Below are 17220 nucleotides of genomic sequence, written 5' to 3' on the forward strand. Positions count from 1 at the left end.
GCGTTAACTCCTGCAATACCTTCAGAGCAAGCTCACAACCTCTAAGGAGACTTCTGTGGTCACCACATGCAGGAGAAGCAAGCATTTTCAGTAACACTTTCCTCTCCTGCCCTCCCTGAGGTACACCAATGAATCACAGAGTAGACCCGCAAGATATGTTAGCGGTGGTGATCCCCTAAGAGACAATAGTCAGAAGCATCAGGACAAGAAGTCAGTGTCTTTGTTCTACAGGCAACACTTGTAGGGTGGAGGGATAAACTGCAACTTCACTGATACTGTATGGCAGCCCTTCCTGCACTGGGGGTCCTAGCAATGCTGGTCTGTGGATTTGTTTCTCAGTTGGTGGCACGTTAAATGAAGGATAACACCCACGAAATAAAACCCATCTGTTTAACCAAGGCCACAGGCTCCCCATCTTGCCTGAATTCCAGACCTAGGCTACTGTGACCAGCACAGACACTTCATGTGGGGAAGGTTGGCTAGGGAACAGACTACAAAAACAGCATTTTACCATTTTGGTGAAGATGTCAACACAAGCATTGCGGATCCTCTCTGGCGTGGCAGGGCTGTCCAGCCTAAATGGTTCAGTCAAGCCAGACTCCTTCCTTGCTGAGCAGATGGCATCTTTAATGGCATAAAACACTGAGGCAGAAAGGAACAGAGGTGGCTCTCCCACAGCCTAGACAGAGCACAAGCAAGAGTAAAACTGCAGCCCAAAACAGTCCTGTCCCTGAAAAGATTAATGAGGGTTAACAAAGATGAGCAAGCCCTATCTGACAAATCAGGAATTGTTCACCATTCAGATGCTAACAATAAGGAAAGGGGAAGCCAAAACAGCCCCTTGCCTTCCAGATGTGAAGCTCAGTCTACCAGATATGATCAGTGAAAAAGCTAAAACAATCCTCAGTCCATTTAAAGAAGAAACAGTAGGAAAACACACACTTTCTGACACAGCAAGGCTGTTACAAAGGAAAAAGAGACTAACCCATTCCTACAGACTGTTGGATGATGCCAAAATTGTAGCAAAGGGAATTCAGATAAGGCAGTGGTGAGTTGTCTGGGCAGACAGCATGATGTTCCTGGGGGGCCTTGCAAAACAGCAGGAATGCCTCCCTCAGGGATTACACAAGTATATCTAGTCCTGAACTCCCTGTCAGCCCCTTTTTTTCCTTAATTCTGTCATCACTGCCAATCACAAAAAAAGTTCTTTCATTGCTGGAGATGTTCCTGTGGATGGAGGGAAAAGGGGACTCTGTAAGGAGGCAGGCGAGGCATATACAGATAAGGGTGCTGGGTGGCCTGTCTAAATGCTCTGTTGAGCCATAAAAGAAGACAAATGCATCGACACTGTACATCCAGCCCTGCTCTGTGCAGCCCTCATGAACTGCAGTGAACAGCAGTAACTGCAGTGGAAACAGCTGAAGGGCACGTGGGTTAATATTGGACCTTTAAAAGGTGGCACAAGCACTATGAAGCAGTAAAGAAAGCAAAACATGAAAAAAGACACAAGATCTTGGTATATCAGATCTCAGGAAGTGTCACTGCTTGAAATGTTATCTGCAGTGGTGCCAGGTCAGGGTAACTGAAGAGCTGACATGCAGGGAGAGGCTGGCAGCCTCTGTTACAGCAGAACTGGAACAGCAAAGCCACTTCATTTCTCTGTAACAGACCGTCAGAGCAGCAATGTGCAGGTTACTTTAGTGTTTCCCAACTATAAGTGCCAGTATATGTATTTCTGTTAAGGAATGGAGAAACATACTGACCCCAGAATAAAGCCAGCATAACATGATCAACTATTTAACAGACACATGCATCATTATCACACTCAGCGTCACAGAATTAGAGTGCAGTAAGAAGCCTGCAGGTGTACCTTGGATGAATAAACTGCCTTGCTGTTTGGACAGTCACGGAGAAGAGACACATTGAATTCTGTTGGGATGTCTCCAAATGCTGGGATTTTGTACATCCCAGGCCCCCGTGTGTACAAATTCCCGTCTGGAGAGTAGCGCAGCTCCTCCAAGGTGAAGAGCCCAAGGCCCTGGACAAATGCTCCTTCTACCTAGAAACACATCCAAACAGGGTTACATTATTTTTGTTGTTCTCCCCTGTACAAGAACAAACAGCCATGATTTTCACCAGAGTTTTCAGCCCTCCTCTCCTGACTAATTTCCCACTTTCCATCTCTAAATCCTTGTCCCTTCTGCTGAGTACATTTTGGCACAACTCTGTTCCCGTATAGATGTGGTTGCATTTCCCTTGCAGGTGGAGTGATTTACAAATACACACAAGCAGACATGCTGTAAACACAGGACAGGAATTTTCTGAGGAAGCAAGTTTTTAAAATAAATAATCAATGCCAAAATATTGATGCCTTAACAGACAGATTAACACTGAATGAGTTGTACTTGCTAATAATTCAAAGGAAGGGACAACATGTCTGAAGACAAACTATTTTACACATTCTATTTCAGTATAATGCTTTCTTAAGTACTGCATACTCTTAGGCCACCAGCAGACACCTTCAAAAACACTCCCAGATACACTCAAGTACTGAAAACTTCTTTGCATTTTTTTTTCTACTCTAAATTTCAAGAGAAAAAAAAAAGAGAACAAGCTATGAGAGGGGGATGTGCTTGAACAGCACATGAAAGCTCTGCTATCTGTGCCCACAGACAGAGAGATCGCACAGGCAGACTAGTCTGAAGATTTCACACAAACATCCATCAGCCCAGCTCTATGTACTTGTGGGGCTGCATTACACAACATCTTTTCTCTTCTGTGCCACCAGATCCTCTACAGTTATTCATGGAAGGACACAGGAAATTGATATTTCTTTGACAGGCTCCACATAGCCCATCTCTTTAATCCCAAACTGTCAGGCTGTGAAGACCGAAAGGCTGCTTCTCCACTTGGCTATTTTGAAAAAAAGTCTCTTCAAGATAAAAATGTTTTTTTCAAAGAAGTTTAATTTTAACTATAGCAGAGCTCTGCAGCTTATGCTCTCCTGCAAACACCAAACCCTGATGTAGTTTCACTGGAATAAGACTATATCAACATATAAAGTTAGAAAGTGAGCTAAGACAGCTAGATGAGCATGTGCAAGTGACTAACAATTCATCTCTTGGTGTATCAAACATCCCTGCATTTATTATCTTTATTTGCTGAGAGGTATCATTGTGATTATTACTGAAAAAAAATATGGAAGTAAGCTGCTTCCCTGCCCAAGGAATTTGCAAGCTAAATGACCAGTGCAAGTTCCTTTTGACACGTCTATACAGCAATAGCTAGAGGACAGGATCTACCACCTCTTTATTCACAGCAAAATTTTCACTCAATTAAATGGGACTTGATATTACCTGATAGGAGTGTAAAAATCAGGTGTGGGATTTATCATCACACATCACATTGTAGGAACCAAGCCTGGGATGAAGTATTCCATCATATTAGTATTATCTGGGTTCATTCCTTAGGTGGGGTAGATGCTGAAAAGCATCAGTATTGTGGTAACTGGAGAATATCCTGTGGTCTTAATAACCAGGGCAAAAAACCCCAAACCAACAGGGTATCTCCTCTGTGCTTATTGCATAGTTAAGTGTAGGTCAAACTGGTTTTTATAGCTAGCCTAAAATGCTTCACTGGATGCCCTAATTTAAAATGCTCTGCTTGCAAAGGCACAACCTGGAAAAGGATAATGTTTCATCTAGAAAAGCCTGAGAGTAGTGTGTTTCCTTTAACACAGTAGGAGGTTGTAGTGATGTGGGTGTTGGTCTCTTCTCCCAAGTAACTAGTGATAGGACAAAAAGAAATGACCTCAGGTTGCATAAAAGGCATATTTAGATTGGATATTAGGAAAAGATTCTTCACCAAAAGAATCAGGCATTGGAACAGGCTGTCCAGGTAGGTGGTGAAGTCACCATCCCTGGAAGTGTTCAAAAAAAGTGTAGACGTAGCACTTCAGGACATGGTTTAGCAGATATGATGGTGTTAGATTGATGGTTGGACCTCATGATCTTAGAGGTCTATTCCAACCTTTAAGATTCTATGAAACAGCAACAGTATTTCACTTACCTGTCCTATATCTATGGCTGGATTCAGACTAGTACCAACATCCATAACAATGTCCGTGCGTATGTTCTAAAAGGCAGAAATAAAGAATAAATCAGCACAGGACAGTGAAACTGGTATATAGTGATCTTGTAGAAGGAGAAGTAATGCATCCAACCACTAATACTCAGACTTGTCCAGTGTTCAACAATCTATCTCAGCAAAACTCTTCTCAATGATTTTTTTTTTATCTGAATGCATCCCCAAAGTAAATCAAAGGAACTCACTGCAGGTCTCCCCAGAGAGCCAATGGCCCCCGTATATGTAAAGTCACAAACTGCTAGTGTTAGTTCTCTCTACCTGAGCATAACCAACTAGGTCAGATTCTGATGAGTTCTGGGGTTTTTTTTCCCCTTTTCCTTCCTTGCTAAAAATCTCCCAGTGCAACTTTTAATGATTAACTCAGTTCCAGTATGTTTCTGCTCTTTTGAGCTAACACAGTGCTGCTATCTCTTAAGCAAATCCAAGAACTTTTGCAATCATTCATTAAGCCTCCCAATATCCCCACAGGGTAGATAATTATTGTTTTATTATACTTCATGGATTGTTGCACTGTGGAACGGAGGAGTTAAGAAATTTACTGAAGGTCATACTAGACCAATGACAGAGCTGGGAACAGGTTAACAGTGTGTATTTGTTCCAACTCTGTGTGAATGTTTCCTTCACATGAATATAGAGAACTGCTGACCCCCTCACCTTATGGTCACCTGTCAGGCAATCTATCTCAACCTCGGAGCAAGCAACGCCATAACTGAAGTAGCAGAATGGTTTCCCTTCGTTCTTTTCAAAGTCATAGCCAAGATCAGGAATCCTTGATACAAAGAAAAATAACCACATTTCATTCCACTGACAGCCAAAATGGATACAAACACATTGCAACTTCTTGAAATCCTTATTCACTTGTGTTTCCATCATGCCCAGGCACAAATGAAAAATGTAAACAACTGTAACCAGAAAGCTGCCCAGTATTCCAAAACCTGATCGAAACTACCAAACCATTTTAGCCATTTTATTTTCCCATGAAATAACCATTTTCCAATATCACATTTTCCCATGTGATAAACATTATGAATTCATTCCCACCAATCTAATTGCAAATCTTTTGATTTTAAAGTGCAGTCAGACATTTCTGGGAGGTCACTGAATTCTAGAGCATAATCAAGTTGAACCAGAAACTGAAACAGCACAGTTCACGGCCAACTTTGTATCTGGCTACTTATACTTTATCAGAAAACTCATTTATTAAAATACTGTCAGTTGCTTGGTTAAGAGAAAGATATGTTTCAGAGATGCAATAGAAATGAGTTCATATTGTATTTTAAGACTAAACAACACTGTGTTTAGTTTTTTATGTCAATCCCTCTGCCTCCAAGATGATGGGTCTCGGTTTTCCTCTGGCAGTAAAGTTGACTAAGAAAAGTCCATCCTTTCAGAGCTGCACAGATACCAGCAAGAATTTAAGGGTGGGGAATGAAACTGAAAGCACTGGTATCTGCTCATGCCACTACAGAGTGTCAATTGCCGGAAGTATCTTTGTCCTCAAGGACAACTTCTGCCCTCCTTTTCCCAGCATGGCAATTCTAGTGCAACCCTAAGTCACGAGGCTGACAGAGCAGAGCCCCAGGCAAAGCTCTGATTTCATTTATGCCTCCTCAGATGAAGGTCAATTACAGGGAAGTCAGATCTACCTCAGATTTATGAGAGTTGATCCTGGCCCCAGGAGCTGTGCTCCTTCAGGAACCGATTCTGCCCAGATAGGAGAGTGTTAAACTCAGCTTAACATTTCTAGGTAGAAAAGGACATGGCAGCCTTAAATTAGAGCAGTGACAGAGGGATAGGGACTGTAAATCCTACCAGAATTTCCCTGGATGCAGTCTTTTCAATGAAGTAAGAGTTGTGCCCTTGCAGTGTGAATATTCACTCACCTATAAAACCCGGTGGCTGACAGGCTAACACAGTTCTCGTAGGCGGCTATAATCTAGCAAAGAGAACAAGAGTTTGAAGATAGTAACTATGCAGGCAGTCCCTACAAAATACCTACCCAAACTCATTTCCAGAACCTGAATAGCAGGCATCGAGTGACAGACAGCTGTCACGCTACCCATCACTAGCAGTGCCAAGGGAAACATCATGATGCAGCTGCTTCCCCAGATAGCCTTGTCGGCAGCTACCAAGGGCAGAACTTGCCCGTTGGCAGAGGGATAAGACCCACTCTTGTTTGTTTGGCTCTCAGCTACAGGTTAGACTTTCAACCTCAGAGACAAAGGTTAAACTGGCAGTCAGCTTGACTTCAGAGAGAACAGGAGAAATCTTATTCACATTTCCAAAGTCAAGGTTCTTCTCCTGAAGAGAAGAGCTGGGATCTGAAAACGGCCCAAGAGCCTTACAGCATAGCAGGAGGTTGGATGGCAGCTCTGCAGAGCTGTATTTGTCACATAATCTCTTCACTACAAATCAGGTTTTTTCCTGTCCAGGGCTGCAGCCTGACTAGAAATATATAGACTTTTTGGGGGGCAAGTTTTTCATAGGCAGAGTCCAGGATCTAGAGAAATCTCGGTACTAAAGTCATAATCGATGTTCTAGGGATGACCTCTTGCAAGCTTTTGTTACTTCCCTTGCCAGGTTTGTTTCACTCTCTATGCTTAAATCTGCTAGCAAGTTACAGGTCTGGAGGATACACCTGCATATAAGGTTTGCCAACTAAAACTATCTCTGGCAATGCCCACTTCTCTTACACCAGATACAAACAGCTTACCCAGTCTTCCCAGGATCCTTTGGGATTGGACTCTTTGATGGGCTCAAGTCTTTTTAAGATAGTCTGACATGCATTCTAAAAACAACGAGAAAGAAGCAATAGTTTAAGATTTGACAAGTCAGTTTATAGTATTAAGAACCCTATAAGAATTTCAAAGAACCTTCTGTTTGAATCTAAGTTGCCTGTAGACTCTGGCATATCATAAAAAGGAATAAAGTTCACTAAGAGATGGATTGTTATATAGGAAGAAGTGTCAACCAAAAAGAATAAGGATTTTAAAACAGAGTGACTGTGTTCATAGCAAAAGGGGATCCCAAATACAGCACAGAACTTTCCAGACCATGACACAAAACATCAGAAGCCCATTCATTTACACTGTAACTTTATCTGTACCAAGTCATATCAGGACTCCATAGCATATCTAACAAGGTGATCCCATAACACTGAAAAAAAAATTCTTGCTGAAATTCAGACTTAGGCAAGCTGTGCAAAGAACAGAAATGGCCTTCCCCATGACATTAAACTTGAAAGTGACCAGTACAAAATTGTTCCTTTCAATGCAAAAGTCACATACCATGAAAATGTATGCACTGGTAACTCCATCATATTAGCAACAGTCATGACCGTGCCATTTGCTACAGAAAGATGCTTGCTAAGTGTGTCAACACTTAGAGGTCTTTGGTTCTGGAGTATAGTCCACAGACCGCCTGCTAGTAACATTTGCCACTCAATGTATTTGTTGTGGATGAGACCACATTAATTACTAAGCAGCTAGCAATTTCAATGGATGCTTTGTTCTTCTGTTCATTAAGTAATCATAAACAGCCTGTTTTATAACTACATAAGGACTGAAGGACAGTTTCAAGCAACTTAGAAAAAAATACAGTCATCCATCCTCTATCCCCACCAGCAGTTACAGCAGTTAAAGGAGCTGTGAGATAGCCTTAGCCTGGAATTGTATTTTGATGGTTATATTTTCCTTTAGCAAAAGATAAATGCACATCAGCTGTTCTTGATTTGGAGTCCCAGTTTATAAACCCCACCAGTTAAAACAACTCAGATTCCATACGTGGACAGCCATTCCGTTGATGTCAGCACTGACAGATGCAGCTGTTGGGGAGGTATTTGGGACAGTGTTTGTGCTGGTCTCGCTGATGTGAATTTTGGAGGTGGGGATTCCCAGTGATCTGCTAGCAACCTGCAGAGCAAAGGTAAACAACTGGTAAGCAGCTGCTCTTATACATGAGCACAGTCATTCATTGCTTACATTGCTAGGATCCACACTGCAATCTCTACCCTCTCCTGGCCTTAAATTTCATTTTTCTTGGCGACTCTGTTGACTTGGTGACAAAGACAACATTCAGGCTAAGCTTGTGCTTCACAGGCTGAATGTGTACAGCACATAAATGTAGACAATGGCAGGTGTTCGTTTCACTCATGTGGGACTCCTCTTGACAGTTACAAGAATTGGAGGAGAGCCTTATTAGCCTTCCCTTGGATTTCCCTGCCAAAGCAATGCTGTTACCTTAGGCCTTTTCAACTACGAAGACATTAGCATATGCAGATAAATATGTTTACAATATGACTATTTTTTTGTTTAAAATATATGTAAACTTAAATTTTATAGGATGAAAAGAAATTGCCAGAGAATGGATATCGTAAGCGTAACCCATGTTACCACATAATATGTGTCAGGATCATGAATATTCTAATACTGAATTGTAATAATACTCTGGAAATGTAGCACTGCTGCTGAAACGATTAGGAGTAATTAGTCATGATTTATTACTCTACACATGCACACAGAGATAGTATCAAGCTGTCTGAGGCAATACTATACAGTGTGTGTAATTTTCCTGAAAAAATGTCTCATTCTGTTAAGTCCAAACTCATTGTTACCTGGATCATTTTGGTGTGAAGTCCTTGACCCATCTCAGTCCCACCATGTGTCAGTAACACAGAGCCATCTGTATACACATGGACCAGAGCTCCAGCCTATAAAAGGGAATGTTAATCCAACATTAGTCATAAAGGAACTAGTAAAGTGCCTTGTAGATCATAGTTACAAACTACAGAAAACATAGCTGCATGGTGGTGTCTTTTGGACAATACAAACTCATAATTGTGTTGCTCATGTTAGTTTGAAAATTGTGTGCTTCCTTAACTCATTTGCTACTGCTCCTTTCATCTCCCCTAAAAAGAGAGGCTGAGGGAGCTGGGCTTGTTCATCCTGGAGAAGAGAAGGCTCCAGGGGGACCTCATTGCAGCCCTCCAGTACCTGAAGGGAGCTTATAAATGGGAGGGAAATCAACTTTTTGAAAGGATAGACAATGTCAGGACAAGGGGGAATGGATTAAAGCTAAAGGAGGGAAGGTTCAGATTATATCTTAGGGGGAAGTTCTTCACAGAGAGAGTGGTAAGGTGCTGGAACAGGCTGCCCAGAGAGGTGGTGGATGCCCCATCCCTGGAGGTGTTCAGGACCAGGTTGAATGGGGCCCTGGGCAGCCTTGTGTAGATCCAGGCCTGGAGGTTGGTGGCCCTGCCTGTGGCAGGGGGATTGGAACTCTATGATCCTTGGGGTCCCTTCCTACCCAGACCATTCTATGATTCTCTGAAAAGCTCTAGTTTGGTACAAAGGGAGAAGGGATTGGAGAAGGTAGCATAAGTCTATCCTCTCTACTGAAGAAATAAATGACACAGACCTGGTTCAGAAATGGGACGGTGAAACTGATGCCAAATTTGGTAGGAATAATGCACATTCCTCTCTTCTTCCAGCGATTCTGCCTGCAAGGAAGCAACATTATTAGTATACTCACTAGGATTTTATCACAACTCAATACCATGGTTCCCTGCAACAGTTTATGTATCAAAGCAGAAATGAATAACTGAATCCAATATCGAATGAGTTAATTGGTTGTTTTTGGTTTTGTTTTTTTAAAGATTAGCTTTGTTTGTGAGTGTCAACAAGAACAAAGCTAAGTTGAAGATGCTCCTCCTGGCATTACAGTAGCAATTGTCTGGACTACTAACTATTCAGTTGTATATGTAACCCAACTGAAAAAAGAGGCGACTATAATGCAATGGAAAGTCTACACAAATTGCCTTGACAGCCACCAGAAAAGCCCAGCTAGACTGGCATACATCCCCTTAAAGATTAAAGTTGTGCCAGATCAGATTCCTGCCTTATCTAAGCTACTAGGTCACTGACAGAAATTACTTTCCATGGTGAACTGATAGAATTTCAAAAAGAGAAATTTTTAAAAGTCATTCTGTAAATATATGGTCTGACTGCACATCATTTGATGCTATACAGAGAACTTCAGAAGTCAGTAGGCAGCAAATATGTCCAATAAAAATAAAAGTCAGATCCAAGGACACCTACTTGTTGAAGTCCTCAATTTCTTCCTTCCTGGCGTGATATCTAGAGCTTGACAAACATTCATCCCAGCATCTTCGTAGAGTAAATCCTTCCAGCTTTTGGTTAAAATGAGTCAGGTCTCCTTCATTATAAAGATTGAGCTTCCGCACCTTCCCAGAGATGCATAAAAGACACACCAAGATTTCAGATTAGGTCTTTAACAGATGACATCAAAAGCACACTGGTTCCTAGCTTTACTACTCTGCTGAAGCTACAGAACAATAGAATTAACAGACGTATCTCTATGGGAAAATGAGGATTTGGACATTAAGGCTGGGAATTTTCAATAGACACTGGGACCTAAGCTCATTGTTAGCAAGATTAGGGTACCTAGTGCATTTGGACTTTTTTTGAATATCTATCATTAAAGCAGGCGTTACACAAGTGAGGCGATTGAGGGAATGTAATGAAGCAGAAAATAATCCATGCTATAATATGGCTGTCAAACAATAAGTTTGAGATCCTGCTGAGGGCTTAGCAAGACATAAACAAAAGTTCTTATACTTAATAATTTTCTGTGGTTGTGTCCCGTTCTCAGAGCTTGTTCAAAGGCAGCACTGCCCTGAGATGTGTCAGTGTATCTGTACCTCTTCAGGTGGCAGGCCACACTTCAGAGCAATGTCGCTCATCCAGCACTCAGCAATCATCATTCCTTGGGGCCCTCCAAAGCCACGGAATGCTGTGTTGGAAGGCAAGTTAGTCTTGCAAACGGTGCCCATGCTGCTGATGTTGGGGATGTTGTAGGAGTTATCTAAATGAAACAGGGCTCTGTCCATAATCTGGTAAAGAGAAGGAATGAGAGTGGACACATTTTACATGAATCACAAGTCAGACTTCTCACCAGCTGCCAAAGACAGGCTGGAAAGTTCTAAAGCTTATTTGCAATAACCAGCACTGTCTCTTGCACCCTACAGTCAAAACAGTTGAATAAGCACTGAGGCGCAGCCAGTACTCCCTCATATTTGCAATGAGGTGTCAAGCAGTAACTCCTGAAGGGCAGAACAATAAGCACACTTCTCTGTTGACCTTAGGACCCTCAAACAGATTGAGCGTCAAAGTCCTTTGTTGACCCTGGACTCATGTTGAGCCAAACCGCTACTAAATGTCATCATCCACCTGGAAGAATCAGAATCTTCTTTTAATCATATTGAGTAATCTGTTGCTGGAAAAGAAGTCTTACTGATATCACGTGCCTCAGCTGCTGAGCTATGGCAGTAAGGTCAACTATATAAAATAAAGATTGTCAATAGCTACATCCTTGCCCACTACTTTTCCTAATTGGGAAAGAGTCAGAGTTTCTGTCTAGCTTGTGTTCCCAAATTTCCCTTTCAGGAGCAGCATAGAGAGGAAATTATGCACATCCCAACCCTATTTCATCATGGAGCACTTTCTAGTCATCCGATTCAGGCACAGTCAAAAAGATAATTTGCATAGATGCATTCTCAACCAGGCCCTTAATTTATGCAAAGACACTTGCCTGCCATTCTGCTCTGCATGGCACCAACTACATTGCTAGCATCACGTGTAATTCTAGAAGAGGGCTCTTGCATTTTTCTCATACTGAAATGGACTCATTTTTGCAGAAAGTCATCACTCAGTGGACTACAGGCTTGACTGACTAGGCTATTAGGTTGATCACACTACAGAAAAGGAGAGGGTTGGGCTTTTTTACTCATCAGCACAAAAAACTTTGGAGACAAACTCAGAACTCAGACCCATTCTTGTCCCTAGCGCTGCCTAGTTAGCTTTATCCAGTCCTTAACAAGTTTGTTTATTTAGGCACTCTGCCCTGATCAGCCTATTTACTTGGATGTTTCTTACTCCAAAGATTAAGCCTCCCTAAAGCTGGGGAACTATCAGTCATCTTGCATTGTGCAAGAAGTTTCCCATCACAGCCCTCTGTAAAACAAATTTTCTTGACCCTTTTGCCTAATGCAAGTTATTACAACATCAGGAAGAATTATGCAGCACATGCCAAGGCAGGTCAGTTGGCTCAGAGAGCAGCTGAAGCTCCAAGAATCCATCAATGTCTATTTTCGGTCATGTTGGAGAGCAGGATGTGCAAACAATGACGTAACAACTGTCTGAAGTCAGAGCAAAAGCTTGCATGAGGAAACTTCTACATAGTTAACTATCAGAAAGTTTTACTTACACCGTAGGAGAGGTCTATAGAGTTGCCCCCATTGCTGTAGTATGACACCTCCAGACTCTTGACTTTCCCGTTCTTCATGAAACCAACCTGTCAAAAGAGTCTCCTCAGTAATCAGTTTTCTACAAAACGTTCTGTTTCGTGCTTCCCTCCAAAAACTGGATGGACCTTTCAAGCAAAATGCTGAACATCCTCTGCTGCAGCACAGGACAAACACAGGCAGCAACTGAGGAAGTTTCCCAGTAAAGGGTCCATGTGTGCATCTAATCTTGCTCCAGAGAACACTTTTATAGCCAGTGCTGTCCACTTGCCACAGCCACACCTTACTTAACAGGTTTTTGCTTTGAATAGCAGAAGCAATTAAATGGGGATTGAAAAGGAAATGAAGAAGGAAACGAACAGGGGCAAAAGTCTTAGTTGCAAGGAGGGGGGAAATATTTCTGCTGAGGTCACAAGAAAGGAACCATCCAAGCCAAAAGAACTTCTGCAGGGCTCAGACAGGAAAAAAACATATCACCCAGCTGACCTGATCCATTTGCAATAGGGAAGATCAGCAGTGAATCAATCAAAACAGCCATTTTTTTCCACTGTATCTTACTACTCTCTGATGTTGCAGATGACAACACGTATTTTGCTTCATACGCACACATACCTTGTACCTCCCCAGGAAGGGATGCCTCCCACCGCTTATCAGCATGTCCTCGTCTCGATCCAGCATGCACCTTACTGGGCGGCCAGTTCTGTCAAAGGATATATTTATTGGGCAAAGCCTAAAACATGCAATACAGTTCCTACAGAGCAAGAGACTCTTCTCTTTTTGGTGAGCATTTTTTTCCAGAGCGGCAATGGGGATTCAGGGGTAAATGGCTTGGTTTGTATAAGTTCCTCCCAAGAAAAGTGCAAGACCAAGTAAAAAAAATTTTTTTTTTTTAATTTAAAAATTAAGATTTTAGAAGCTGCAAACTGTTTGTGAAAACTCTTGGAGATGCTTACGTTAAAAAGCATAGTTTCTTAAAGATACAGATGCTAAGAACTGAGCAATCATGTTTTCCAGACTGTTTCTCAAGTTACTCTCTTGGATTTGCAAGAGAAAATGTCATATGAATTTTATAATAATGTTAAGTTTAAATCTTTATTTTTATTTGCTTATATATTATGCAAGGAAAAAAACAAGAAGAGTTTCTCATCATTTTCTAAAAATTCCTCCTTCCCAATGAGTCTCTTCAGGTTGTAAAAATATCTAGGGGATGCCATGGATGTTATTTCATAACCTTTGAAATATAAGAGTGTTTTGATAAAGGCAATAATAAAAGGCATATGTATTAGTGATCAATTAGAAAAAGCAGGCGGTTTGCTCAGAAGAAATAAATCTGATTTAAGTACAGGAGCTTTATTTTGTCTGTTCTCTTCAAAGATACTTTATCAAATTGCTGCTCTGTCTCAAGACCCATCTAGCCTTGCCAGCATGTTGCATCCTCACCTACAAGGACAGTATCGGGAAGAGCAATGTTACACACAGCACACAAGTGCTATCTCAGAGGCCACGTTCACTCACAACCACAGGAACCTGACTAAAGATGAGCTCATATCAAAACACCAGAAATCAGAAGTGTATTTCCCATTTGCATGAATGCTTACAGTCTAGCTTTATTCCCTGAGCTTTTACGGGTTGGAAAAGAGTGTCTGTTCAGTAGTCTGCCACCCTTCACAGGGAAAAATCCAAAGACAGAGTTTGCGGAACAGAGAAACAGTCGTGCAAGGCTGGTGTGGTAGAGTTTTGAGCAAGAAAGACATTCTCATACCTCTATTATACAAAACAAGAATGGCTAGTTTTGGATTTGGGAAGGTTTGGGGTGAAAGGGAGAGGCAGAGAATTTGAGATACAAGTATTTTTGGAGAGCAGAAGAACAACAGAGTAAGGTGGGTTTTTTCCTCCCTTTCCTATTAAAACCAGGCATTTCCACATAAGCAAATTATCTTAATTTCTCCTACCAATTAAGAGCCCACTAGACACCTCCTTTGGGAACTTCCAGGCTTGCTATAAAAGTTGTACTGTTACAAGACATGTAGAGTCTTGAAAGTTCTCCAGTGCAAATGGCGCTACAGAAAGAAGCGGGCTCAGACAGTCTGAAAGGAAAAAGCCCTATTTTCCATGCCCCAACTTACTTGAAGGCTGCGACAGCCACCACAGTCGTCAAAATAGTACTCCTAGTCTCTTTTCCTCCAAATCCTCCTCCCATTCTTTTCACTCGAACCACAATCCGATTTGAAGGGACTCCCAACGCGTTAGCGGTAAATTCCTAAAGAAAAATAGAACAGCAGAACACTCAGCAGAGCTGAGCTGGTGTTAAGAATTTAACACGTTGCCTTTCTGCAGCAACAGTGCAAATACGCAGTCCTATTGGTCCTGTATTTAATCTCTGATATAAATCTGAGATGGGAAGTCAAAAAGTGCTTCAACAGACGTCACCAGATTCAGGAAGACTAACATGAGATGAGATTTACAAAGACATAGGTCTCATTTAGCACAGGGCTTGATGTCCGTACTACTTTGTTCATTCTCCTCACTCAGTTCTGAGACCTTTGGAGAGTCTTGGTGAGTCAAGAAACAGGCCAAAGACATCCCATCATAGTGCCAGTTACCTATGTCACAAGATGAGAATTGGTATATATAATCAGTGCTTGGACCACCCCTTTCTGACACATCATGCAACGGCCATGCCTACTGAGCAGCAGGCACCTTCTTCAGAGAGGGTTTAGCGTGTAATCCCTCGTGACAGAGATGTGCTGCCAATAGAAACATGTCTGTCACCTGGGAGTAGATTCAGGCCACCAGTAGGATAGCTATGAACTTTAGACACATTATCCAACTATAAGGCCATGTTTTGGATTGGGTTTTTTTATTCAAGACAAGATGGGACCAACTTCAAAACACCCTAGTCTGAACAACGATCTAGTCTGAAACTGAGAAACAAATGCCTTTTAGGTAGCAAGTCAATGAGGTAGTACCTGTGTCTTCATTAGGTTTTGGGTCGACACAAACAGTTCCATCTCACCATCTTCCCCCTTTGGCACAGCCACGGTGCAGTGAGTTTCTAGATAAAAGTGCTCCTGCCCACCAAGGTACATCTCTCCTAGAAAATGGAAAGAAATTCCCCAAATGTCTCCCGTCATGTGCTGCCTGCTAGCCCCTGCCCTTTGGCCATATGTTAAATGACAGCCCTTTGCACTGCCCAGCACTGGATACCCCTAACTTTAAAATTGACATTTCTGGTTCAACATTAATAACAATCTAAAAGACACCCAGGCATGCCCCTCCATTTTCTAGAAATATTCAGTCAAAACCACAAGTGGTTGGCATTGAAAAAACAAGCCCACACATCATGCCATTGATCCAGCATCCCATAAGATGTAGTGTTTGGTGCCTTACAGACTGCCCTACCACCACCTCTGAGATGAAGCATAAAAGCAAATCAAGTGCAGTCTATCTGAGATCCAATACAAGGTTACAGACTTCGAAACACGGCACCAAAAATGCCTTAAGAAATATGTGGCTCTTTCCCGAGACATCTTACCTGTCAGTGCTGAGGGTAAAACATCCAGCCTTGCTACACACTACTAAATGTCATAATAAACCTCCTTTCTCAGTCATGGTGCTGGTATAATCAGCTGCCACAAAAATTAATCTTCTCAAAATTCTGCTCCCCTTTTCCTTTTATTCAATTCAGTAATATCAAAATAGCTGCCTTCATTAGGTACACCAGTGAGAAATGCACATTTGTGTGAGACAATGTACTCTTGTGTGTTGCAGGGGCCTTTCTCTTGTCTCCTTGAGGGGACATGGCCTGGCATTCACACAGTACTGCAGCCTTCTAAATAACCTGTTTTTCTAGCTCAGAAGAATTTCTGCCTTGCCTGGCACTTGTAAAAGTATTTTATGTAGATGCCAGTGTACCAAAGAGTCAGGTCATGGAGAAACATGAAAACAACCAGCAGGTCGGTAAGGTTGCTAGAATTGAAGTGGCTCAGGTAGATCTAGACTGGCAACGTAAGGTTGAATTACTTATAGCTCAATGGGCCCATGACACCTCAGGCCATCAAGGAAGAGATGCAACATATAGATGGGTTCATGATCAAGGGATGGACTTGACCATGGACACCATCTCCATGTCATCCATGAGAGGCATGCGCTGCAATCAAGCAAGCCAAGTGGTTAAAGCCTCTCTGGTATGGAGGACAGTGGCTGAAATATAAATAAGGGAAGGCCTGGCAGATCGATTACACCACATTCCCACAAACCCACCAAGGCAAACACTATGTGCTTACAATGGTGGAAGCAACCATCGGATGGCTGAAAACATATCCTCTGCCTTATGCCACTGCCCAGAATACAATCCTGGGTCTTGAGAAGCAGGTCCTATGGTGACATGGCAGCCCTGAAAGAACTGAGTCTGACAAAGGGACTCATTTCTGAAACACTCTCATAGACACCTGTGCATGGTGGCATTGAGTGGGTGTATCACACTCCCCACCATGTACCAGCCTCTGGGAAAATTGAACGATACAATGGGTGATGCGGGAAATGGGGAAGGCTGATGTGTACCCCAAGGAGATCTGATTTATTGTGAGAATAGCCAATATAGTGAATACAATCTCTATTGCTAAATAACCCTACTATTGCCTATCATCATTGCTACAATTGCTATATGCTCTGCCAATGGCATTGCAGTAAGAATTACACAAATTGATGAAGAATGAGTGCCACAGTGATGGGACTGGAACTGGCCTCAGCAA

General features: G+C 42.1%; 1 protein-coding gene across 1 annotated transcript in view; it reads right to left on the reverse strand.

Moving 5' to 3' along the window:
- The window catches only part of XDH (xanthine dehydrogenase), a gene marked incomplete at its 5' end in the record, with an annotated part of 52852 nt that overhangs the window by 3721 nt on the left and 31911 nt on the right, over positions 1-17220 (reverse strand). Inside the window, 15 exons of the mRNA XM_084261971.1 lie at positions 512-679; positions 1871-2059; positions 4069-4134; positions 4801-4915; positions 6030-6082; positions 6860-6934; positions 7929-8057; positions 8759-8854; positions 9562-9643; positions 10242-10387; positions 10865-11056; positions 12430-12516; positions 13079-13166; positions 14593-14726; positions 15436-15560. Of these exons, the coding sequence (XP_084118097.1) occupies positions 512-679; positions 1871-2059; positions 4069-4134; positions 4801-4915; positions 6030-6082; positions 6860-6934; positions 7929-8057; positions 8759-8854; positions 9562-9643; positions 10242-10387; positions 10865-11056; positions 12430-12516; positions 13079-13166; positions 14593-14726; positions 15436-15560 (1745 nt within the window). The remainder of the gene's footprint in view (positions 1-511; positions 680-1870; positions 2060-4068; positions 4135-4800; positions 4916-6029; positions 6083-6859; positions 6935-7928; positions 8058-8758; positions 8855-9561; positions 9644-10241; positions 10388-10864; positions 11057-12429; positions 12517-13078; positions 13167-14592; positions 14727-15435; positions 15561-17220) is intronic.

The sequence above is a fragment of the Gallinula chloropus genome (genome assembly GCF_964237585.1).
Source record: "Gallinula chloropus genome assembly, chromosome: 3".
Classification (NCBI taxonomy): domain Eukaryota; kingdom Metazoa; phylum Chordata; class Aves; order Gruiformes; family Rallidae; genus Gallinula; species Gallinula chloropus.